At 40.3% G+C, this 26,870-nt stretch overlaps 1 protein-coding gene across 2 annotated transcripts in view; it reads right to left on the bottom strand.

Moving 5' to 3' along the window:
• Window positions 1-680: 680 nt before the first annotated feature.
• The window catches only part of gss (glutathione synthetase), an 81,795-nt gene continuing 55,605 nt past the window's right edge, over window positions 681-26,870 (bottom strand). For both annotated transcript variants that reach the window (XM_034172169.1, XM_034172168.1), the window contains exons 11-13: window positions 22,051-22,132; window positions 21,632-21,821; window positions 681-873 (exon numbers count right to left, since the gene is read on the bottom strand). In XM_034172169.1, the coding sequence (XP_034028060.1) occupies window positions 750-873; window positions 21,632-21,821; window positions 22,051-22,132 (396 nt within the window). In that variant the 3' untranslated portion in view covers window positions 681-749. The remainder of the gene's footprint in view (window positions 874-21,631; window positions 21,822-22,050; window positions 22,133-26,870) is intronic.

The following is a 26,870-nucleotide window of genomic DNA, read 5'->3' on the forward strand; positions in this document are numbered from 1 at the left end:
AAACAAAATGCAGTGAGTCTTTTGACTTAACTGATTGCAGTCAGTATGAATCCAACATATTTCATGTCATGTGTGATCAACTTCAATTAATTGCCCTGTGATAGACTGCGTCCTGTCAAGGGTGTGCCCTGTCTCACACCCTATAACTGCTGGGATTGGCTCCAGCCCTCCTTGGAGTAAGCAGGTATAGGAAATGAATGAATGAACTTAATTTGTTAATATACGTATATATCCATTCCTGCAACATTCCTTTAAGGCCTGCAACACTTGAAAGCAGCATATTTTGCTCTAAAATCTCAATGTCATTTACTGAATTAATGCAGCAATCAGTGTAAGTAATAAATGTAAATTAACTTTACCAAGGGCACTGACACAACCCCATACCATGACAGACCCTGGATGGTCTTTTTCATCTTTGGTATAGACCACACAGTGTGCATATCTTCCAAAAAAGATCATGAACACAGACTTGTGTGACCACAGTACACATCGCCACTGGGTGAAGGTCCAACCCAGATGCCTCCAAGCCCACAGAAGTCCACACGGCTTCTGGACAAGATAAACATACACAGTTGAGACTTGTGCCATTGCTCTTTACAAACTGAAATTAAAGTTAAACAGGCAAAACATGAAATTTCTTGGGTCCATACTGTCTGCAATGAAATAAAGCAAAGCAATACACTGCATTTTCTTTGTTTTTTCATCCCTTTTCCAGACTGTACAAACTTTTTTGAATTGTGGTTCTAAGTTTAGATGAATAAAGGATTGTCAAGCACAGCTACTCCTGCAGCTACGCCACCGTCTACGTGTTCTGAGCTCTTGGTCCGCAGAAGATGACCCGCAACCTCATTCATAACCATCTCTTTATCGTTCCTGAAATGACAGACAAAAACCTGCATGTTTCTTGTGTGGACAGATGCTTTTGCTACATTCACATTTTCACATGTACCATAACAAACCAAACTGAGAGCCAGTGGTGGGCACAGCTAACCAAAACGTTAGCTTCAATAACTGCTAATCCACTAACTGAAAAGTTAACTTTTATCACAATAAACAGTAGGGGTGTAACGATACACAAAAATCACAGTTTGGCGCGTACCTCAGTTTTGAGGTCATGGTTCGGTTCATTTTCGGTACAGTATGGTAGCAAAATACAAAACCTAAATTTGCTTGTTGCTTAAACCAACAATTTATTGTAACATTATACAAACAGGAAAATAAAATATTTGCAAAGTACTGCCTGGTAATAAGTTAAATAAAATGTTCTCAAACAACAAATGTATGAAATATTATAAAAATTAAATTCCTAATAAACAGCTTTTAACAAAACCTTTCCACAAGTAAAGCGCAGCACAACGGTTCCAGCATGAAGCCCTGTTCAGTTTTATTGAACCTTCATATTTTTGCCAGAAAAATGAACTTGTCCCAAACTTTCACACTCTATAAGGATTTTTTAAAAAGAGAATGTTAAAGAATCCTTTTACTTTTGTACAATTTATTTTATTTTCTAACTGTTCATTTAATGTTTGTTAATATATCTTTTTTAAAAAGCTTTGAAAACAAAAACACTACAATAGGAGAGGCAAAAAAGTGAGTAAAACTGCCTTTAAAATATTGAGAACCACAAAAAAAACTTGATTCTTGGTTTGTTTATTTATTTTGCCATTAAAATTGGCCACCACTTATTAAATTAATACAGAAAATCCACTATGGTGATAGTGCAGCTTATCTGCTAAGTTGAGACTGTGGTGTTGAGATGTGTCCATAAAAAAATCAGAGGGATATGCTTTGCAAACTTAATACCCATTACTACATTGGATGATGTTGAAATTGAGGATAGCCCAATAGTTCTTCAAGCTGTATCAAAGATTTTGTGTCTGCTACCTACAAGGCACGTCTGCTACCTACAACGCGCGTCTCAAACCTAAACTTACTTCTAGGCATCTTATATATGCTACTCTGGAATCACCACTAAACCCAAACAGTCCAACTGTCAACCCCACTGAGATCCTTAGTCTGAGCCTCATTAACATAAGATCACTATCCTCAAAATCATTGTTGATTAATGATCTAATTATTGATCATCACTTAGATATGATTGGGTTATGTGAAACCTGGCTTAAACCTACAGCTGTCCTCCCCTTAAATGACGTCTGCCCACCACCATATATATTTAGTCACATCCCTCGTGTTTAGCTTATTAGCTGTTGGGGGTCACAAATATAACTCATTTGAGCATCCGATTCTCCGCTCTGCTTAGGATATTACACAGTGCCAAGGTCAGAAGAATAAAAATCAGCAGTATTACTTTGTCCTCCTGGCCCATACTCTGAATTCTTAGATGAATTTGGTACGTTCATCTCTAACTTGTCAACTAGTGCAGATAACATTCTGATCATTGCTGACTTTAACATTCATATAAATAAGCCTTCTGATTCCCTCTGCAAATCATTTATAGAAATTGTGGATGCATTAGGATTTTGGCAATGCATTCAAGACTCGATGCACATTAGTGGAAATACCCTGGATTTCATTCTGGGACATGGTATTGCTGTCACAAATATTGACATCATGCCTCTTACATCAGCGGTCTCTGATCACTCATTAAGTTTACAGTTTCATTGCCGTGTTTAGTGGAACAGCCTTATATATCACTACTGTGATGCATCACTGCCTGAAATCTTAGCTTCACGTTTGGGAAATACCCAATCAGTAGACATTATTGGGGATAGTTTAAACTCAGTGGTCAAACAATCCGTGATTGTTTGTTGCTGCGACACTGCTCTGAACTTCACACGGATGTATACGCTTCTTTTATTTCTGTTTAGCACTCTTCTGGTTATTAATTGTATCTACTCTGAAAGTTATTTAACAACAGTCCTGCTGTGAATCGCTTGCAGTTAGCATTTGCTAGCAGTTAGCTTTCGCTAGCTAGGTCGACTCCCCCCCCGTCATTACTTTTTATAGCTGTTCTTTTTTACCCGTTTAATACTTCTGTTCATTTTTCAGTCGACCTGCTGTGAATTTTAAGTAATTATTTTACTCATGTGTAAAATCTTAGGAGCGGCTAGCATTTTCGCTAGCGGTTAGCTTGCGTTAGCTATTTCGGAGCCCGTCATTTTTTCATTTCATTTTTTTATACTTCTGTTAGTTAACTGTTTAGTGTATTTTATAGCTGCTGCTTTTTTACCTGTTTAATACTTCTGTTAATTTTTCAGTGTAACTGCTGTGAATTTTAATTCATTTATTTGCGTCTGTGTGAGCCTTAGGAGTGGTTAGCTTATCCATTATTGGTTAGCTCGTGTTTGCTTGGCTACATTCTTGAATTTCTTAGTGCACAAACTACACTACAAATCCTACTTTACACCCTCCGTAAATCCTGCGTGATGCTGGAAGATAGGGTGGCTCTCTTTTAGCTAGCCGTGTCCGTAAGTTGGAGCAGCTTCTTAGCTCAGTGGAGTTAGATGTTACGGGCACTCCAGATGAGGTTAGTGTTGGGCCGGCTAGAAGCACAGCTTAGAAACGCCGGCTGTGGAGGACTGCTTTCGGACTGTGGCTAGGCGCAGGAAGCCCCGTAGGGCTTGGTGCCCGGTTGTGGCACCCCGATCACACTCGCCACTGCGAACAGTGAATCGGTTCTCCCCCTTGGATTTGCCTGATATGAATTCTCTGAGCCCACAAGTGACTTCCACTCTTGTCTCCAGGCCGAAACACCGGACTTTAGTGATAGGGGATTCTATCACCCGCAAAGTCAGGTTACAGATGCCGGCTGACGTTAAATGTATTCCTGGGGCCAGAACTCCCGACACTGCATCTCATCTTAGAGTGCTGACGCTGCAGAAGGGAAGACAGACGAAGGAACATGACATGAGATATAGTCACATAGTTATTCACGTCGGCACCAATGATATCAGGATGAAGCACTCAGAGGTCACAAAAATGGAAATAGAGAGGACTTGTGACCTTGCCAGAAAGATGTGTCGGCATCGATTAATAGTCTCTGGTCCCCTCCCCTCCCGGGGTACTGATGAGGCGTTTAGCAGGCTGACATCGTTAAATAGGTGGCTGGCGCAGTTTTGTAGACAGCAAGACTTTAGCTTTATTGATAACTGGCCTTCGTTCTGGGGCTGCCATGGCTTGCTGATGCCGGACGGCCTCCACCCTACTGGCTAAGGTGCCGCCATCTTGTCTGCAAACATAGATAGAGCTCTACAGGGAGGGCAACATTAGGAATCTACAGCAGGCCACGGAGCAGTTGATTAGAGACCCTGCAAGGCTTATGACATAAGTGGGTGTAGAATCCATTATCTTAGGGAGGATTTAGTGCAGAAAATTGACTATGGTGATAGTGCAGTTTATCTGCCAGGGAGGGAATTTCAACAAGTTGAGACTGTGGCCTGCTTCCGCAGTTGTGTCCATTTCAATTTTCAATTTATTTTCATTTATATAGCGCCAAATAACAGACTTGCCTCAGTGCTTCACACAGGTAAGGTCTAACCTTACCAACCCCCAGAGCAACAGTGGTAAGGAAAAACTCCCTCTGAGGAAGAAACCTCAAGCAGACCAGACTCAAAGGGGTGACCCTCTGCTTGGGCCATGCTACAAAACATAAATTACAGAACAATTCACAGAATGATTTATGGACGAATATACAAGAAATGCAATTGGCACACAGGACAGGAGGATCGCCAACATGAACACAACTCCCATCTCTGGATGGAGCTGCACCTTAAACAGAGAAAAAACAGAATCAGGCATCAGAAAGACAAGAAATACTGTGTAATTTGTCAGCATTAAACAACAAGAAAAACAGAGAAATACTAAGGTGATCGCCAGCCACTAGCCCCAAACCTCACTAAAAGACCCAGAATTTAGGTAAAGTTGAGGTCGTGGCCCGCTCCAATTACTAATAAAATGAATTAAAAGAGTAAAAAGCGTAAAACAAAACTGTACCAGTATGCTAGCCATATGAAAGGGAAAATAAGTGCGTCTTAAGTCTGGACTTGAAAGTCTCCACAGAATCTGACTGTTTTATTGATGCAGGGAGATCATTTCACAGAACAGTGACACGATAAGAGAACGTTCTGTGACCCGCAGACTTCTTATTCACCTTAGGGACACAAAGTAGTCCTGCACCCTGAGAACGTAAAGCCCGGGCCGGTACGTAAGGTTTAATTAGGTCAGCTTGGTAGGAGGGTGCCAGTCCATGAATAATTTCATAGGTTAGTATCAGAACCTTAAAATCTGATCTCACTGGGACAGGAAGCCAGTGAAGGGATGCCAAAATGGGTGTAATGTGGTCGAACTTTCCGCTTCGTGTCAAAAGTCTGGCTGCAGCATTTTGAACCAATTGGAGACCCCTAATGCTAGACTGCGGTAAACCAGAAAATAGAACATTGCAGTAGTCCAATATAGAAGAGATAAATGCATGGATCAGGGTCTCAGCATCAGCCATAGACAGGATGGGACGAATCTTCGCTATATTTCACAGGTGGAAGAAAGCAGTCCTAGTAATATTTCTAATGTGGAGGCCAAAGGACAACGAAGGATCAAAAATTACCCCAAGGTTCCTCACTTTGTCAGTGTGATGTATGACACACGAGCCGAGGCTGAGCGTTAACTGGTCAAATTGATGCCGATGTCTCACTGGACCAAGAACCATCATTTCAGTCTTATCAGAGTTTAAAAGTAGGAAGTTTCTAGACATCCAACTTCTCACTGCTGCAAGGCAATCTTCTAAGGATTTTATGTGAACGAGATTACCGGCAGTTATTGGCATGTATAACTGAGTATCATCTGCATAGCAGTGAAAGGTAATCCCAAAACGCCGCAATAGGTGCCCAAGGGGTGCTATATAAAGGGAGAAAAGCAGGGGGCCTAAGACAGACCCCTGTGGAACCCCAAATTTCATGTCACTAAGGTTAGAGGTAGTGTTATTGTACAAAACACAGTGAGAACGACTGGTCAAGTATGACATCAGCCATGCAAGGGCACTCCCAGTAATTCCAAAATGATATTCCAGCCTATCACGTAGAATATGATGATCCACTGTATCAAATGCAGCACTGAGATCTAACAGCAACAGAACCGTAGTGGTGTCCGAATCCATTGTAAGCAGAAGATCATTCACCACTTTAGTGAGAGCCATCTCTGTGGAATGATAATTTCTAAAAGCAGACTGCAGTGGTTCAAAGAGATTATTCTCAGTAAGATAGTCTACGAGCTGCCGTGACACCACTTTTTCCAGAATTTTAGAGAAAAATTATAGATTTGATACCAGCCGATAGTTTGTCAATACACTAGGGTCAAGATTAGGTTTCTTAAGTAATGGTTTAATCACTGCACATTTGAAACATTTAGGAACAGATCCAGAAGTTAAAAAAAGATTAATAATTTCCAGCACAGTCGGCCCAAGAGTGGGCCACAGGTCCTTAAACAGTTTTGTTGGTATAGGATCAAATAAACAGGTTGTGCTTTTTGTTGACATTACGAGTTTTGTCAGCATGCTTAGTGAGATACTGTCAAATTCTGTAAATCTAGGTAATACCTCAATAGTGGCGCCCACATCAATAGCAGGGTGTAGTGGCTGGATTAAGGCATGCCTGGATATGTTTAACCTGATGTCTTCTATTTTCTTCCCAAAGTAATCCAGGAAATCTTGTGCTGTAAAAGGAGCGCGAACTACAGGTGGTTGTCCATGCAAAAGTGTTGCCACCGTGTCGAACAAGAACTTTGAGTTATGCTTGTTTTTGTTGAACAAATCAGAGTAGTAAGTCCGCTTTGTAGCCAATAATCCATGCTTATAGTCTAAGATAGCATCACGCCACGCAAGGTGAAATACTTTTAATTTTGAACGACGCCATTTCCGTTCTAGACCTCTTGCTTTATGCTTGAGGCCACGCAGATAATCATTGAACCAAGGTGACTGTGATTTGGGGGAGCGCGGTTTTAACACAGGTGGTGCAATCATGTCGAGTGTAGTTTTGAGCAGTGAGTTTAAACTATCCACAAGTCTGTCTACTGACTGGGTATTTGTCAAATGTGAAGCTAAGACATCAGGCAGTCTAGCTTCGAGTTCAGTCTTAGTTGAGGAGTTGATGCATCACCGTAAAGATATATACGGTTGTTGTTCCACTAAACACGGCAGCGAAACTGTAAACTTGAGTGATCAGACACCACTGATGTAAGAGGCATGATGTCAATATTTGTGACACCAATACCACGTGCGAGAACCAGATCCAGGGTATTTCCACTAATGTGCATCGAATCCCGAATGCATTGCTGAAATCCTAATGCATCCACAATTTCCAGAAATGATTTGCAGAGGGGATCAGAAGGCTTATTTATATGAATGTTAAAGTCACCAATAATCAGAATGTTATCTACACTAGTTGACAAGTTAGAGATGAACGCACCAAATTCATCTAAGAATTCAGAATATGGGCCAGGAGGCCTATATACAGTGACAAAGTAATACGACTGATTTTTATTCTTCTGACCTTGGCGATGTGTAATATCCTGAGCAGAGCGGAGAATCAGATCCTCAAATGAGTGATATTTGTAACCCCCAACAGCTAATAAGCTAAACCTAGATTTATAAATAAGAGCAACACCCCCGCCTTGCTTCGCATCACAAGGGACGTGACTAAATGTATATGCTGGTGGGCAGGCCTCATTTAAGGGGAGGGCAGCTGTAGGTTTAAGCCAGGTTTCAGATAGCCCAATCATATCTAAGTGATGATCAATAATTAGATCATTGATCAACAATGATTTTGAGGACAGTGATCTTATGTTAATGAGGCCCAGTCTAAGGACCTCAATGGGGATGACAGTTGAACTATTTGGGTTCAGGGGTGGTTCCAGAGTAGCATATATAAGATGCCTAGAAGTAGGTTTTAGGTTTGAGACATTCCATGTGCGTTGGAGGTCGCAGACACGAAATCTTTGCTGTTGCTGGAACAACCACTGGGCCATCCTCAATTTCAACATCATCCAATATAGTAATGGGTATTAAGTTTGGAAAGCATATCCCGCTATGATTTTTATGGACACGACTACGGAAGCAGGCCACAGTCTCAACTTGTTGAAATTTCCTCCCTGGCAAATAAACTGCACTATCACCATAGTGGATTTTCTGCACTAAATTTCCCGCTAAGCTAATGGATCCTACACCCACATTTGTCATAAGCCTTGCAGGGTCTCTAATCACCTGCTCCGTGGCCTGCTGTAGATTCCTAATGCTACCCTCCCTGTAGAGCTCTATGTTCGCAGACAAGATGGCGGCACCTTCCCCAGTAGGGTGGAGGCCGTCCGGCATCAGCAAGCCACGGTGGCCCCAGAATGAAGGCCAATTATCAATAAAGCTAAAGCCTTGCTGTTTACAAAACTGCGCCAGCCACCTATTTAATGATGTCAGCCTGCTAAACGCCTCATCAGTATCCCGGGAGGGGAGAGGACCAGACTATTAATAGATGCTGACACATCTTTCTGGCAAGGTCATAAGTCCTCTCTATGTCCATTTTTGTGACCTCTGAGTGCTTCATCCTCAGTGCTTCATAAAAATCATAGAGGGATATGCTTTCCAAACTTAATACCCATTACTATATTGGATGATGTTGAAATTGAGGATGGCCCAGTGGTTGTTCCAGCAACAGCAAAGATTTCGTGTCTGCGACCTCCAACGCACATGGAATGTCTCAAACCTAAAACCTACTTCTAGGCATCTTATATATGCTACTCTGGAACCACCCCTGAACCCAAATAGTTCAACTGTCATCCCCATTGAGGTCCTTAGACTGGGCCTCATTAACATAAGATCACTGTCCTCAAAATCATTGTTGATCAATGATCTAATTATTGATCATCACTTAGATATGATTGGGCTATCTGAAACCTGGCTTAAACCTACAGCTGCCCTCCCCTTAAATGAGGCCTGCCCACCAGCATATACATTTAGTCACGTCCCTCGTGATGCGAAGCAAGGCGGGGGTGTTGCTCTTATTTATAAATCTAGGTTTAGCTTATTAGCTGTTGGGGGTTACAAATATAACTCGTCTGAGCATCTGATTCTCTGCTCTGCTTAAGATATGCAGATGCATATGCAGATGATAGTTATACATGCCGGTAACTGCTGGTAATCTCGTTCACATAAAATCCTTAGAAGATTGCCTTGCAGCAGTGAGAAGTTGGATGTCTAGAAACTTCCTACTTTTAAACTCTGATAAGACTGAAATGATGGTTCTTGGTCCAGTGAGACATCGGCATCAATTTGACCAGTTAACGCTCGGCCTCGGCTCGAGTGTCATACATCACACTGATAAAGTGAGGAACCTTGGGGTAATTTTTGATGCTTCGTTGTCCTTTGGCCTCCACATTAGAAATATTACTAGGACTGCTTTCTTCCACCTGCGAAATATAGCGAAGATTCATCCCATCATGTCTATGGCTGATGCTGAGACCCTGATCCATGCATTTATCTCTTCTAGATTGGACTACTGCAATGTTCTAGTTTCAGGTTTACCGCAGTCTAGCATTAGGGGTCTCCAATTGGTTCAAAATGCTGCAGCCAGACTTTTGACACAAAGCAGAAAGTTCGACCACATTACACCCATTTTGGCATCCCTTCACTGGCTTCCTGTCCCAGTGAGATCAGATTTTAAGGTTCTGCTACTAACCAATAAAATTATTCATGGACTGGCACCCTCCTACCTAGTTGACCTAATTAAACCTTACGTGCCGACCCGGGTTTTACGTTCTCAGGGTGCAGGACTACTTTGTGTCCCTAAGGTGAATAAGAAGTCTGCGGGTCACAGAGCTATCTCTTATCGTGCCCCTGTTCTGTGGAACGATCTCCCTGCGTGAATAAAACAGTCAGATTCTGTGGAGATTTTCAAGTCCAGACTTAAGACGCACTTATTCTCCCTTTCGTATGGCTAGCATACTGGCATAGTATAGTTCTACGCTTTTTACTCTTAATTCATTTCATTAGGAAACGGAGCATACTGCAACCACAACTTTACCTAAATTCTGGGTCTTTTAGTAAAGCTTAGGGCTTGTAGCTGGCAATCACCTTAGTATTTCCTGTTTTAATTGTTGTTTAATGCTGACAAATTATACTGTATTTCTTGTCTTTCTGGTGCCTGATTCTGTTTTTTCTCTCCATTTAAGGTGCAGCTCCATCCAAAGATGGGTGTGGCATTTGTGCTGGAGACCCTCCTGTCCTGTGCATCAACAGCATTTCCTGTATATTCGTTTTGTGAATTGTTATGTAATTTATGTCTGTAGCATGGCCCAAGCAGAGGGTCACCCCTTTGAGTATGGTCTACTTGAGGTTTCTTCTTCAGAGGGAGTTTTTCCTTACCACTGTTGCTCTGGGGTAAGGTTAGACCTTACTTGTGTGAAGCGCCTTGAGGCAACTCTGTTGTGATTTGGCGCTATATAAATGAAAATAAATGGAAAATTTGAGGGAAAAAAGTGAGTAAAACTACCTTTAAAATATTTAGAACCACAAATAAACTTGATTCTTGGTTTGTTTATTTATTTTGCTATTAAAATTGGCCATCACTTATTAAAATAACTTCTCAAGCTTAGGGCTTCTCAATGTCTGGGGACTATTTAATCACAGCGCAACAACGAGGTCAGTAGGCTGAGGGAGTCTGAGCGAGGAGGACTGCAGATATTCCTCCGATCATCGCTTTACAGCTGCTGCAGGTAGCGCTGTAGAGGAGGGGGGAGACCTGCTGCCGCTCGGTGACAACAGAGACTTTCATTTTGAGTCACCAAACATCAGAAAAGTCTCCAGTAACACCAGGAAAAGATTTGTCACTAGTCGCTTTTGAGGAAATAGGTTGTCAAGAGGGTTTAGAAAGTCACCAGATTTAGCGAGAAAGTCACCAAGATGGCAATGCTGAATGTAAACACATGCAATGCGAAATTACCTGTGCACAGCCCTGTACCGAGCCGAACATTACCGAACCAAACGTCCCATACCAAAACAGTTCCATACAAATGCATGTATCGTTACACCCTTAATAAACAGATAAACTGATTAAAAATTAAGCAGAAGCTACAGCTAAATGCTAACTTTTAATATCACCTCCGGTACAATGTCAGCTACTGACAAGCCAGGTTTGAGTTTAAGCACCGCAGATCACAAACCCAACACAATGAGTCAGAGCTTCTGTCTTTTTGCACCCTGCCCACTACTGTAAGGAAGCGTCATTTACATTCAACATACAGAGCCCCTGACATGTGTCGAAAGGCATAAACCGCAAAGGTTTGACTTAAAAACCAAACTAATTATGGACAGTTTATTGAGCGTCTGATGCAGATGGAAAAGCACTATATAAAATGCAGTCCATGTACCATTTACCATTTAGTTTTAAAGTAATGCACGAATTCTGAAAGTTTGAGCATTAAAACTCACGGATGCCAAAATGCATTATGGGAAAATGAGCCTCCTCATCACTGGTTGCTTTAATTTATTTATAAAAAAAAAAAAAAAAAAAAAAAACAACAACACAAGTTCCTGTAACGTGTGTTGGTTTTTCCTAGGGTTGAGCCGGATACTCGATTCAGACAAGTATCCAGTACGGATAAAGCATTTTTGACGAGCACTAGCATGATCTGAATAAAACTCAATATCTGTACTCATGCTGAAGGAAAATTCTCATTGGCTAACTGACTGTCTTCACGCTCTGTGATTGGTCAGGCACACACAGCGCCCGCCCCTCCCTACACAGACACATCTCACTGCAGCTTCTCACACACAGACAGGATCTCTCTCTGCGCTTGGCTGGATTCTAAGTTTTAGTCTCTAAGTTTTCTTCAGCTCGCCTCTTTTTCAGTTAGTCTAATATTTAAAGTTACTTGGTGAACTTGTTTCGTATCGTACGCAGTGCTTTTGACAAGACAGAGCTGAAAACGGCTCGTGTCGCGTCGGTCACTGCCTCCACTCCAGTCGGGTTTTTTATTTATTTTTTTAACCGTTTGTTTGCACTTCGCTTAGTTGATGATAAAGTCAGTTGGAAAACTTTGCTCCTGCTGACCGCGGTGCTTTTGAGAAGAATACAGTGAACAAGGCTGACATAATTTATATTTCCCTGTTTGCCACCACTGGATGTTTGCATGAATCACCAAGTTCACACAGATGATTAAAAAATAAACAGTCTTACAGACCACCTACACACATACATACATATAGCTGAACACACAAAGTAGCCTATATTAATATTTTTATTGTATATGGCTGCATGCAGTATCTGACACTTTCTCACCACATTTCATAAAAATAAATCGGTCAGTCAAACAACCTCTTTCTCTCCCTCTCACATAGTAACTCAGTGTCACACACACACACACACACACACACACACACACACACACACACACACACACACACACACACACACACACACACACACACACACACACACACACACACACACACACACACACACACACCTCTTAATATTGTTTCTTTGTGTGGAAAAAAATGCCAAGAATGTTAGGTAGTAAAAAAATATAATTGAAAAAAAAAAAATCAGTTTGATCATAAAATTAAAAAAAAAAGAAAGTTGTGTTGAGTATGACAACTCTTGTTCATGCATACTTAGTAGTTCAAAATTTCCTACTACACTGAATGTCAATTCTGAGGCTGTTCTGTTACTCATTCATACACTTAAGAAAATTCATGTTCTGAGTTTATAAAAAAACTTGTTCTGTAAAATAGTTCCTTTTCTACTGTGATCAAAAACCGACTCAATTCTGAGGCTGTTCTGTAAATATTCATTCATACACTTAATACTCATGTTCTGAGTTCATAAAAAACTTGTTCTGCAAATAGTTCTTACTTTTGTAATCAAAAACATTGATTTGAATCTCAATTTTGAGGCTGTTCTGAAAATTGTTTTCAAACAAACAATAAATATAGCAACTTCTTATCAATCCATATCAATTTCAGACTTAAAATAATTTAAGCACCAGCAATTTCGGGTTAAACCACGCCCACGTCTGGTTTAGGCCCTGCCCACTATGAGTATAGATACGGATACAGATAATTTAGTTGGTAATGGTCGTGGTAAACTTGCTCATCCCTAGTTTTTACAAATTAATGTGTATTTGTAAATGTGTATTTTTTTTATTTGTAAAAAAAGCATTTGGAAAACTGTCAATTGGAGGCTGTGTATGCATTTTTGGTAAAAATACACAGACCACCGCCATCTACTTGATGGGAGTATAAATAGCATTCAACTGTCACATGGTCGCCATTTGGTATACTGCCTGAATCACACTTAAACATAATTCTCAGTTTTGCAAATGCCTTTTTTTTATAAATGAAAAAAACAATTACATATTTACAAATACACATTTATTTGTAAAAAAAAACAAAAAAAACAAAAAAAACACACACACATGTTGCTGGTATTTTAGAAATAAATTAAACCAACCAACCAGTGATGAGGAGGATCATTTTCCCATAATCCCTTTTGGCATCTGCGAGTTTTAATGCTCAAACTTTCAGAATTAGTGCATTACTTTAAAACCAAAAGATATTTGTGATATTTTCACTTTGTAAAAATGACAGAGGTAATTGTTAATATCAATAAACCATCCGGAATTAGTTTGGTTTTTAAATCAAACCATAATCAAACCTGCTTTGCAGTTTATGCATTTTGTCACACGTCAGGACCTCTGTATGCTGTGAATGTAAATGACTTATTTTTGTAGCAGCCATGCAGCCAGGTCCAGTCTGCTGGGTTAGGGTTGAGCTCAGCTTCTCACAGTTGCCTGACTGCGACCGAACACATAACAGACAGGAACTAATGTGTGATTTTAGGGTTTACAAATGTTTTTCACTGTTCGGCTTTACTTACTACGCCATAAAAAAACGTTAGCAGACTAAAAGTTAGTAAAACTAAATTTAGCAGAAGCTAATTGGTCCGCTGATGGTTTTTGAAGTTATCTGAAAAGTTAATCTGCTGCCAAAAAAGTTAGCTTCCCTAATTAGCAGTTAGCGGAACTGTGCCAACCACTGCCGAGAGCATACCAATAATTTTCAAGACTGCATTAATTTAAATGTGGAATGAAATATGTCACACTACCATCAGACTTTACAATGTTATCAAAGCTTTTCTGTTCAGCCACTTAATCAAATCAAATCAGTTTTTATTTATATAGCGCCAAATCACAACAAACAGTTGCCCCAAGGCGCTTTATATTGTAAGGCAAAAGCCATACAATAATTACAGAAAAACCCCAACGATCAAAACGACCCACTGTGAGCAAGCACTTGGCGACAGTGGGAAGGAAAAACTCCCTTTTAACAGGAAGAACCCTCCAGCAGAATCAGGCTCAGGGAGGGGCAGTCTTCTGCTGGGACTGGTTGGGGCTGAGGGGAGAGAATCAGGAAAAAGACATGCTGTGGGAGACAGCAGAGATCAATCACTAATGATTAAATGCAGAGTGGTGCATATAGAGCAAAAAGAGAAAGAAACACTCAGTGCATCATGGGAACCCCCCAGCAGTCTAAGTCTATAGCAGCATAACTAAGGGATGGTTCAGGGTCACCTGATCCAGCCCTAACTATAAGCGCTAGCATAAAGGAAAGTTTTAAGCCTAATCTTAAAAGTAGAGAGGGTGTCTGTCTCCCTGATCCGAATTTGGAGCTGGTTCCACAGGAGAGGAGCCTGAAAGCTGAAGACTCTGCCTCCCATTCTACTCTTAAAAACCCTAGGAACTATAAGTAAGCCTGCAGTCTGAGAGCGAAGCGCTCTATTGGGGTGATACGGTACTATGAGGTCCCTAAGATAAGATGGGACCTGATTATTCAAAACCTTATAAGTAAGAAGAAGAATTTTAAATTCTATTCTAGAATTAACAGGAAGCCAATGAAGAGAGGCCAATATGGGTGAGATATGCTCTCTCCTTCTAGTCCCTGTCAGTACTCTAGCTGCAGCATTTTGAATTAACTGAAGGCTTTTCAGGGAACTTTTAGGACAACCTGATAATAATTACAGTAGTCCAGTCTAGAGGAAATAAATGCATGAATTAGTTTTTCAGCATCACTCTGAGACAAGACCTTTCTAATTTTAGAGATACTGCGCAAATGCAAAAAAGCAGTCCTACATATTTGCTTGATATGCACACTGAAGGACATATCCTGATCAAAAATGACTCCAAGATTTCTCACAGTATTACTAGGGGTCAGGGTAATGCCATCCAGAGTAAGGATCTGGTTAGACACCATGTTTCTAAGATTTGTGGGGCCAAGTACAATAACTTCAGTTTTATCTGAATTTAAAAGCAGGAAATTAGAGGTCATTAATATCAACAAAGGCTGTAGGTTAACAGTTTCAAATAGTTCTTAATAACAAGTGAGGCTTATGTGGATTCTAGTCCCACCACATTGTTGGTCAGAGATTTTTAGCCTGTAAATGTGATTTTTTTCCCCAATGAAGTTCTGAAAAATTGCTGCCATTTTGGGGAAAAAAAACAAAACAGCTGTGTAGCGAGTAGTGAGTAGACCTGCCCACAGTGAGACTGGTGACAAGCATGCATTTTCCATTATGACCGAGAGAGTGCTGAAAGTGATGGAATCTTACATTATCAACTGCTAAAGTTATTTTTTCTCCCTGCCTGTGAGAGATCTCTGCCTCAATGATGATGTGGGAGCTCTCAGCCAATCAGCCCCAAGCACCCAAGCCAATTCACAATCAACAGGAAGGTTTGGATCGACACCCACTTTTTAGTAGGTTGAGTTAAAAACAGGAGTTGGATACTCAAGCCTACCTGACATGACTAAAGTCATGGAAAACTGGTTCATAAGCAATTAACTGTTCTTGGGTTCTAAACTTATTTTGTCTGATCTGGATTTAGGGCAGACCACAGATGCCACATTCAAGGTACTTAATATTACGGCAATGGCCAACAAGCACATCTGCATAGCTGCCTTTGTAGACCTAGTCCAGGTTTTTGAGTCAGTCGATGACCACATCCTGCTGCAAAAACTTACCATCCTTGGATTGTCCAACAGGTGCCGCAAATGGTTTGCCAGATACTCTTCTGATCACAGCCAGCAGGTGAAGAATGAAAATATAATTTATGAACACCTTACAACCTCTAAAGGTGTGCACCAAAGCTCAGTCTTAAGCTCTACATTGTTCTCCATTTAATGAAATTAGTCCAATGAATGAAACTGGTCAACTGGTTCTTGAGATATCATGCTAACAAGGGTGGCAATAACAATTTCCTGAATATCTCACTGTGACCTTGAAATTGACCAGAAAGTCACTGTAACTGACTGTTGTTGGGGAATCACCCAAGTACACCCTTATGCTAAATAAAAATGAAATTGTTCAATTGTTTCTTGAGATATCATGTTAACAAGCGAAAACGGACAGACTGACTGATCATGCCGATCGGAATATCGCCCTGATATGAAATACAAGGGGATTAAAAGGGAAGGGGCAATAGTTTCACAGGTCTGGATGCACATGCACTAAAGGCACACGAACAACCAACTGGAAATGTAAACAGGACAGAAAAGTTAACAGAACAGCGGGGTGTTGCTTCATTTTCTACACAGGATATCATTAAGGTCCTTCCCAAGTGCCGGACCAACAGACTGAAAAACTCCTTTGTCCTTCAGGCCATCTGACTGTACAACTCCTTACTCGGGGAGGAGGAGTAGCAGGAAGACAGAAGATGGGAAGGAGAGGGGCAGTAATAGCCAGCAAGACATTAGACAGCAGTATTTCTGGTATTTACAATTACATTGCAAATTGTTTCTTACTTTTACTTTGGATACTCTGTGTGCTCTTACCCTGTGTGCTACTGTCCAGTGCTGCTGGAACCTTAATTTCCATGGGGGAGTCCTCAAAAGGGATTAATAATGTCCTATCTACAACCCCAACTCCAATGAAGTTGGGGCGTTGTGTAAAATGTAAATAAAAACATACACTCAACAAAAATATAAACGCAACACTTTTGGTTTTGCTCCCATTTTGTATGAGATGAACTCAAAGAGCTAAAACTTTTTCCACATACACAATATCACCATTTCCCTCAAATATTGTTCACAAACCAGTCTAAATCTGTGATAGTGAGCACTTCTTTGCTGAGATAATCCATCCCACCTCACAGGTGTGCCATATTAAGATGCTGATTAGACACCATGATTAGTGCACAGGTGTGCCTTAGACTGCCCACAATAAAAGGCCACTCTGAAAGGTGCAGTTTTATCACACAGCACAATGCCACAGATGTCACAAGATTTGAGGGAGCGTGCAATTGGCATGCTGACAGCAGGAATGTCAACCAGAGCTGTTGCTCGTGTATTGAATGTTCATTTCTCTACCATAAGCTGTCTCCAAAGGCGTTTCAGAGAATTTGGCAGTACATCCAACCAGCCTCACAACTGCAGACCACGTGTAACCACACCAGCCCAGGACCTCCACATCCAGCATGTTCACCTCCAAGATCGTCTGAGACCAGCCACTCAGACAGCTGCTGAAACAATCGGTTTGCATAACCAAAGAATTTCTGCACAAACTGTCAGAAACCGTCTCAGGGAAGCTCATCTGCATGCTCGTTGTCCTCATCGGGGTCTCGACCTGACTCCAGTTCGTCGTCGTAACCGACTTGAGCGGGCAAATGCTCACATTCGCTGGCGTTTGGCACGTTGGAGAGGTGTTCTCTTCACGGATGAATCCCTTTTCACACTGTTCAGGGCAGATGGCAGACAGCGTGTGTGGCGTCGTGTGGGTGAGCGGTTTTCTGATGTCAATGTTGTGGATCGAGTGGCCCATGGTGGCGGTGGGGTTATGGTATGGGCAGGCGTCTGTTATGGATGAAGAACACAGGTGCATTTTATTGATGGCATTTTGAATGCACAGAGATACTGTGACGAGATCCTGAGGCCCATTGTTGTGCCAATTCAAGAACATCACCTCATGTTGCAGCAGGATAATGCACAGCCCCATGTTGCAAGGATCTGTACACAATTCTTGGAAGCTGAAAATGTCCCAGTTCTTGCATGGCCGGCATACTCACCGGAGCGTGTACCAGTTCCTGCCAATATCCAGCAACTTCGCACAGCCATTGAAGAGGAGTGGACCAACATTCCACAGGCCACAATTGACAACCTGATCAACTTTATGCGAAGGAGATGTGTTGCACTGCATGAGGCAAATGGTGGTCACACCAGATACTGACTGGTATCCCCCCCCCGTAAAACAAAACTGCACCTTTCAGAGTGGCCTTTTATTGTGGACAGTCTAAGGCACATCTGTGCACTAATCATGGTGTCTAATCAGCATCTTGATATGGCACACCTGTGAGGTGGGATGGATTATCTCAGCAAAGGAGAAGTGCTCACTATCACAGATTTAGACTGGTTTGTGAACAGTATTTGAGGGAAATGGTGATATTGTGTATGTGGAAAAAGTTTTAGATCTTTGAGTTAATCTCATACAAAATGGGAGCAAAACCAAAAGTGTTGCGTTTATATTTTTGTTGAGTGTAATACAACAATTTGCAAATCCTCTTCAACCTATATTCAAGTGAATGCACCACAAAGACAAGATATTTAATATTCAAACTGATAAACTTTATTGTTTTTTGTGCAAATATTTGCTCATTTTGAAATGGATGCCTGCAATACGTTTCAAAAAAGTTGGGACAGGGGTATGTTTACCACTGTGTTACATCACCTTTCCTTCTAACAACACTCAATAAGTGTTTGGGAACTGAGGACACCAACTGTTGAAACTTTGTAGGTGGAATTATTTCCCATTATTGCTTGATGCACAACTTCAGTTGTTCAACATTTCGGGGTCTCCGTTGTCATATTTTGCGCTTCATAATGCGCCACACATTTTCAATGGGCAACAGGTCTGGACTGCAGGCAGGCCAGTCTAGTACCTGCACTCTTTTACTATGAAACCATGCTATTGTAACATATGCAGAATGTGGCTTGACATTGTCTTGCTGAAATAAGCAGGGATGTCCCTGAAAAAGACGTTGCTTGGATGGCAGCATGTGTTGCTCCAAAATCTGGATGTACCTTTCAGCACTGATGGTGCCATCACAGACATGTAAGTTGCCCATGTCATGGGCACTAACACACTCCCATAATATCACAGATGCTGGCTTTTGAACTTTGCGCTGGTAACAATCTGGATGGTCTTTTTCCTCTTTTGTCCGGAGGACACGACGTCCATGATTTCCAAAAATAATTTGAAATGTGGACTCATCAGACCACAGCACACTTTTCCACTTTGCGTCTGTCCATTTCAAATGAGCTCGGGTCCAAAGAAGGTAGCAGCGTTTCTGGATGTTGTTGATGTATGGCTTTCGCTTTGCATGGTGGAGTTTTAACTTGCACTTGTAGATGTAGCCACGAACTGTGTTAACTGACAATGGTTTTCTGAAGTGTTCCTGAGCCCATGCGGTAAGATCCTTTACACAATGATGTCGGTTTTTAATGCAGTGCTGTCTGAGGGATCGAAGGTCACGGGCATTCAATGTTGATTTCCGGCCTTGCCACTGACGTGTACAAAGTTCTCCAGATTCTCTGAATCATCTGATTACATTATGGACTGTAGATGATGGAATCCCTAAATTCCTTGCAGCTGAACGTTGAGAAACATTGTTCTTAAACTGTTGGACTATTTTTTTCACGCAGTTGTTCACAAAGTGGTGATCCTTGCCCCATTTTTGCTTGTGAACGGCTGAGCCTTTTGGGGATGCTCCTTTTATACCAATCATGACACTCATCTGTTTCCAATTAACCTGCTCACCTGTGGAATGTTCCAAACAGATGTTCATTGAGCATTCATCAACTTTCCCAGTCTTTTGTTGCCTCTGTCCCATCTTTTTTGTAATGTGTTGCAGGCATCCATTTCAAAATGCACAAAAACAAAACAAAACAAAAAAAATCTAAATCTTGCCTTTGTGGTGTATTCAACTGAATATAGGTTGAAGAGGATTTGCAAATCATTGTATTCTGTTTTTATTTACATTTCACACAACGTCCCAACTTCACTGGAATTGGGGTTGGAATCTAATGTAATCTAAGACACTAAATCTTTACATAGAAAATAGTTGTTGGCTATTACATTAATGTTTCCAATGTTATTCATAGTACCTTTAAAGACATTCAGAATATAATTATAAAAACAGGCATGTGAGAGGCAAATAACAAAAAAATGTTTAAAATGGCTGGGGGTCAAGAGGGTCCTGGTTGGGGGTCTGGGGGAGCGAAGCCCTCCAGAAGCTGAAGAGTTTTAGGCATGCTAATGCTCACCAGAACCTTTTTCTGCATTGAATTTGCAAAATATCTAGCTTATAATTAAATCTGACTGCAGCAAATAAAAATGTCAAAAGGGCAGTGAGAAAAAACAATTTAACTGTGTATCATGAATAGGACAATATCATACTACATGCAACTCTAACCAGATGAGTTCTTGCAATTCTCATATAATTTTAGTAAGAGAATGGTTGCCTGGTTTTACATTACATAAAATGCATGTACTCATGCACAGGATTCCATGCTAAAGTACTGAAAATATATGAATAGTTATGTGGGAAAATGACTAAGCTCCATGAAAATACATCTGACAAAATTTAACCTATTTTCAATATTCAAGATTGTCAATAGTTTGACTAGATAGTCAATAGTTATGGTACTTGTATGCTATGATCAATATCATCCCAGGTTCATTTTTTATTTGCTTTTGCTTTCTGTGCTTTTTGGGCATTGCTTTAATGACTTAAATCTCTCCTAACTGTGGCTGCTTTTAGTTGCCTGTGCCTGGGTGACGTGTGCTGCCTCCTGTCTGTCTGTACATCCTTTGTAAATGCAAGCCATCACTTTCGAATGAAAGGTCAGAAGCTTCATTATCGGACAGAGCAGAGTTTGTTTCACTCTGTCAGCCATCGGGATGTTTCTGCTTTTCCTAAAATGTACGTCACACGCCACGAAATGGCAAGAAATACTAACTCGCTAATGGTAACCCGCTACCTCGCTGAGCGAGAGGGATAATTAGCAATAAAATACATCAGTGACCACTAAATATTACTGCATGCGCATGGATAGCCTTACAATCATGCATATTTTGATGTGTTGCTACCTGGGACGTTAAATAACATGCGACATGTCCTTAAAACACAAACTTACCGAAGAAAGAAACAGAGAGCAACTCACCTGGACCTCACACAATGTCCAATCCCATGGGTACCTGACGCCTGCTTCTCTGTCAATGTTCCTGGCATCCAAATCACCAGTTTTTTTCCATTTCTATTGTGTCTTTCCACAGATTTTAACTCATTTTTTGGATGTGGTTTCGCACCATTACAAAACGGTAGTACTGTGTAAGCATATGATTGGCGTAAAATGTTTTTCACGACATCTAATGTGCGCCTTCAAAACAGACTGATTTATACCTCAAAAACAGACTGATTTATACCTCACGCAAAACACTGGCAGAAATTTTAAAATGCGTAAATATGCAAAAATGCACAATTCTCACATGCCTGTAAAAAACAAACAACATCTCAAAGTTGCCATCTTTCCATCAGTGAAATTCATGTTTGGAGACCATTTTCGACCAGTGCATTGATAACGATGTACCTGACATATGCTCCAAAAATTCCAAGTTCACTGAGACAGTTGGTGATTTGGAGTGGAGCATCTCGTCTGATCAGGTAGTTTTGTACAGGAACAGGTTGGATTTTATCCATCAGAATATAGGCTGACCTCTCTGTGGTCTCCTTCACTGCCTCGAGCATTTTGCATATCTCTGATCCATAGATGTTGTTGCCTGCAAAAACAGTGAGGCTGATGACTGAGCAGTACACGAGACATGTTCATGAACTAAAGTGCAGGGTTCAAAATGAATTGCAGTTTTTTGCTATTAATAATGTGATAATCTACTGAAGTGATTTGTTCTTAAGAGAATTTTTTGAAAGCCTTGCACTATTTTTGACACCATTTATATATAATTTCAATGCAGGTGAAACCATTCAAACTTGAAACCATCACCATCATACCTCCTCCTTCTCGTTGAGGCTTCAGGACAAATCTGTCTGGTGCTGCTAAAGCCATTGCAATAGCTTTATCTCCTTCTGGACCCTGAAGACATGAAGGACAGAAAATAAGGAACAGTAATAAGAATAAAAACATGATCTCTTATGCCATTAAGTATTTTCCTTATATGCAGTGTAAAGGGTAGGGGTGTGGCAATCAGAAGCTTAGGTGCCTTTTTTGCCAAGGAAGGTTTTACTGAGCTTGGCCTTTGGGGAATTAATGGATTCTCTGATTGCAGCACTTGAAAAGCTGAGTAAGGCATCAGAGTGTCTGGCTTTATGATGGTCGGGAATCAAAATTGAGATCCTGGCTTACAATGACTGCCTGGACTTGGCCACCAGAATTGTATCTGTATGTAGTGGAAGTGTTGACCTGACCTTAACAGTGACATTCATATCTCTGGGTCCTCAGCCTTTGAGACTGAAAGATCCTGGAAAGTGTTTATGGAATCATGAGATTGCTGGTCATAGGTGTTTGGCGATACAATATTTTTACAGGAGATCAACGTGGCAAGTTTGAAGGGTCCTGGTGCTTCCTGTCTCTAACCAGTGGTCTAAAGTTATATAAATCATAAAAACTGGTTCCTTTTTTAGTACTACATGTCTGTGGTGAAACTGTGGGTACCACTGGAATGAATTTGTGTGAAATGAACAGTTGCTTTGGGACTCTCAGATGAGGAATACCACTTGCATTGTAAGGAAATGTCAGCGAAATTGTGGCCATGTGGTACGTGTCAGCGACATTTTGGCCTGTGTGCATGATCCAGCAGACAGGTACATCAGTATTGAGGAACCCAATGGGTGGAGAAGTCCAAAGGGAGCCCATGCTTCACCTGTCTGCAGCAGATAGATGAGTACTTTCCAGAAGTGGGAATGGACCAGCTGTCTCCCTGTGTGATTGCCAAACAAAACCCAACGCATTCCACAGTGTGGTGGATATGGTGACAAACAGCACCAGTGCATGCACCAAGACCTATCCTCATCTATGCCATTCTATCATGTGAATGTTTCCTCTTTTTCAATCCATTCTCTGTTGACCCTGGAGGTGGTTATTTGTGAAGAACCCAGTAGATCAGCAGCTTCAGAACTGAAATTGGTCTGTCTGATAGGAAGAACCATGTTGCATTTAAATTCACAAAATCAACATGTAGTCCTTTATCTGAACTTAAGTAGATCCCCATGACCAAGTTGACATTCTTAAATACACTATATTATGTTAATTTGATTGGAAAGAAATCATAAAAAAAAAAATCTATATTTGCTGTGGTATGCAGTTAAACAGCTGTATCTAATGAAGTGCCCAGTGTGAGGCATCTTTCTGACCTCAGATCATCCATAAACGCTTGTCTGGGTTTTTGTGTAGGTGAACTAAAGGATATGCTGGTGTGACTTTTAATGTTCCTTGAGCTTGCAATTTTGAGTAAATACTGTGTCTGATGAAATGTCTTTCGTTCAAAGTGTCACTGTGAGATCTGGGGTTATCATTTGTAAAATCATGAGTAGGACTCATACTAAAAGTTGAGTGGATAAAATACACGTCACCATTTTTCTCAGAAATTATATTTCTGAAGGTGCCATTGACATGAAAGTTTCAGCAGATGTAACAACCCAAGTAATCCACACACAGTAAAAAAAAAAAAATTAAAAAAAATCAAACCACAGATGTGCATAAGTTATGTGTAATGTGAAATGACACAGGAAAAAGTATTGAACACCCAAAGAAAGGTAGGCAAAAAAAGGCATGGAAAGCCAAGACACCACCTTAAATCTATCACTAATTAGAAAGCAGTCCTGCCCCTTGTCAATGCAAATTACTGTCACCTGATTCAGTCCCGACTGATGGCCTATAAAAATGGGTCTCATTAGCAAAGTGTCATACACGAAGCATCTCATGATGGGAAAAAGCAAAGCGGTATCTCAAGATCTTTGCAACCTCGTTCTTGCAAAACATATTGATGGCATTGGTTATAGTAGGATTTCTAAACTTCTGAATGTTCCAGTGAGTACTGGGGCCACAATGCAGAAGTGGAAAGAACATCATTTCACCATAAACTGGCCACGATTGCGTCTGCTCCTCACAATATTTCTGACAGAGGAGTGAAAATAATTATCAGAAGAGTTGTCAAAGAATCGAGGATCACTTATGGAGAGCTTGAGAAAGACCTGGAATTAGCAGGTATAACTGCTTCAAAGAAAACAGTAAATAATGCACTCAACCACCATGGCCTGTATGCATGTTCACCACGGAAGACTCCATTGCTGAAGAAAAAGCATGTTGAAGCTCATTTACTTTTGCTGCACAACATTTAGACTGTGAAATACTGCGAGAATATAGTCGGGACAGATGAGACGAAAACTGAACTCTTTGGATACCATGACCAGTGGTTGGCATAGCTAACCAAAAAGTTAGCTTCAATGACCCCTAATCCGCTAGCTGAAAAGTTAACGTTTATCACGATAAAGCGATAAACTGATAAAAAAAAGAAAAAAAATTAAGCGTAAGCTACAGCTAACCATTAACTTTTAGTATCGACTCTGGTACACTGTCAGCTACTGACAAGCCAGTTTTGACTTTAAGCACCGCAGATGCTTCTGAGTAGAATCAAAGGCGATCACAAACCCAACAGAATGAGTCAGAGCTTCTGTCTTTGTGCGCCCTGCCCACTACTGTAAGGAACAGACATTTATATTCAACATAGAGAGCCCCTGACGTGTGGCAAAAGACATGAACAGTAAGTCGGTTTGACTTATGGTTTGATTTAAAAACCAAACTAATTCCAGATGGTTTATTGATATTAACATTAATGCTGTCATTTTTACAAAGTGAAAATATCACATATATCTTTTAGTTTTAAAGTAATGCACTAATTCTGAAAGTTTGAGCATTAAAACTCACAGATGTCAAAAGGCATTATGGGAAAATGAGCCTCCTCATCACTGGTTGGTTTAATTTATTTGTAAAAAAAAACCAACACACAAGTTACTGTAATGCGTGTGTTGGTTCTTTCACAAATAAATGTATATTTGTAAAAATGTAATTTTTTTTCATTTGTAAAAAAAAAAAAGGCATTTGCAAAACTGACAATTCTATTAAGTGTGCTTTAGGCAGCGACCGTGTGACAGCTGGATGCTATTTACACTCCCATCCAGTAGATGGCAGTGTTCTATGGATGTTGGGTCAAAATCCATAGAACACCGCCATTAACTGGATGGGAGTGTAAATAGCATCAAACTGTCACACGGTCATCCTTTGGTGCGCTGCCTGAATCACACTTAACAAAATGTCTGGAGGCCAAATGGCACTGTACATCACCCGAAAATCACCATGCCAACAGTGAAGTTTGAAGGTGGGAACATCATGGTGTGGGGCTATATTTCAGCATACTGCACTGGCAAACTTGATGTAACTGAATGAAGGATGAATGGAAAAATGTACTGAGACGTTCTTGATTCATTGAGTTCACAGAAGAGGTGTAGGTCCACCCTTTTAATTAAAAAAGTAAAAATGTATACATATGTATATAAAATATACATATACCCATGATAACTAATACAAAACATAAAATAATCACTGAACTAAAATTTCAAAACACAAACATGCAAACAGCAGTGCACCCAAAAACAAAACAAAATCGATAAACCTAATTCATCATGACAAGTAATTAAATACATTTTGATTTTTGAAGCAATAGGGTTCCTCTTAAATTATAACTGGAGTTCCTCATTTTGAACAGGTCATGGACACGTTGTGGTAAAAGTTTATTTTTTACTTTAAACATAATTTTTTATTATGCTATAATCAATCAGGTCCCAAAATTTTAAAATGTGTAAACAGACAAACAATGGATTTGTTGGCTCACGATATGGGTTAATACAAATAATTCTTTTCACTTTCTTCTGTAGTCAAAATACTGTATTTGTTTTTTAGGTGGTTCCCCAAACCTCAATAGGTCATGTACAGAACAAGTAATGAATGATATAAGGTAACCAATGAGTGTTGGGAGAGGAACTCTTGTACGAGGGTAGGCTGAAAAGTTCTAAGGCTCACTATAATGCAGTTAATGCATTACTCCTTCATGGGGAGCCTTAGAACTTTTCAGCCTACCCTCGTACTTTATACAAAATGGCAATGGCTTTTGACATTTTAGATTTAACATAATTTATATGTGTTTTCCAACTTAATTTATTGTCAATGAAAACCCCAAGAAATTTAGTTTCATTTACAAGTTCAATTTCAATAAGGTGTACAAGCAAATTTCTACATAAATTCCTGGGCTTATTTCCAAATATGATACACTTTGTTTTCTGAAAATGAAGCAATAATTTATTTGAATCAAACCATTCTTTGAACTTTTGTAGTTCCCTCTCTATCATGTCCAGGACCTGTCTCAAATGATCCCCACTACAAAACACAGTTGTGTCATCAGCAAATAACATGCAACTCACAAACTTAGAAACCAAACAAATGTCTTTAATATATAAACGAAACAACAAAGGCCCAAGGACTGAGCCCTAGGGCACCCCATAAGTGCACTTCAAAAATTCAGAATTTATCCCACCAATATGAACAAATTGATACCTACTGTATAAATAACTTGTGATCCAATCATGAGCTAATCCTCTGATACCATACTTCCATAATTTATCCAATAATAAGGTATGATCTATGGTATCGAATGCTTTCTGTAAGTCAAATAAAATCCCTACAGTATATTCCTTGTTTTCAACTGCATTCGTAATATGTTTCACAAAATCATTTACCACCAATGAAGTTGTACGATTTT

Source organism: Thalassophryne amazonica, chromosome 6 (genome assembly GCF_902500255.1).
Source record: "Thalassophryne amazonica chromosome 6, fThaAma1.1, whole genome shotgun sequence".
Lineage (NCBI taxonomy): Eukaryota > Metazoa > Chordata > Actinopteri > Batrachoidiformes > Batrachoididae > Thalassophryne > Thalassophryne amazonica.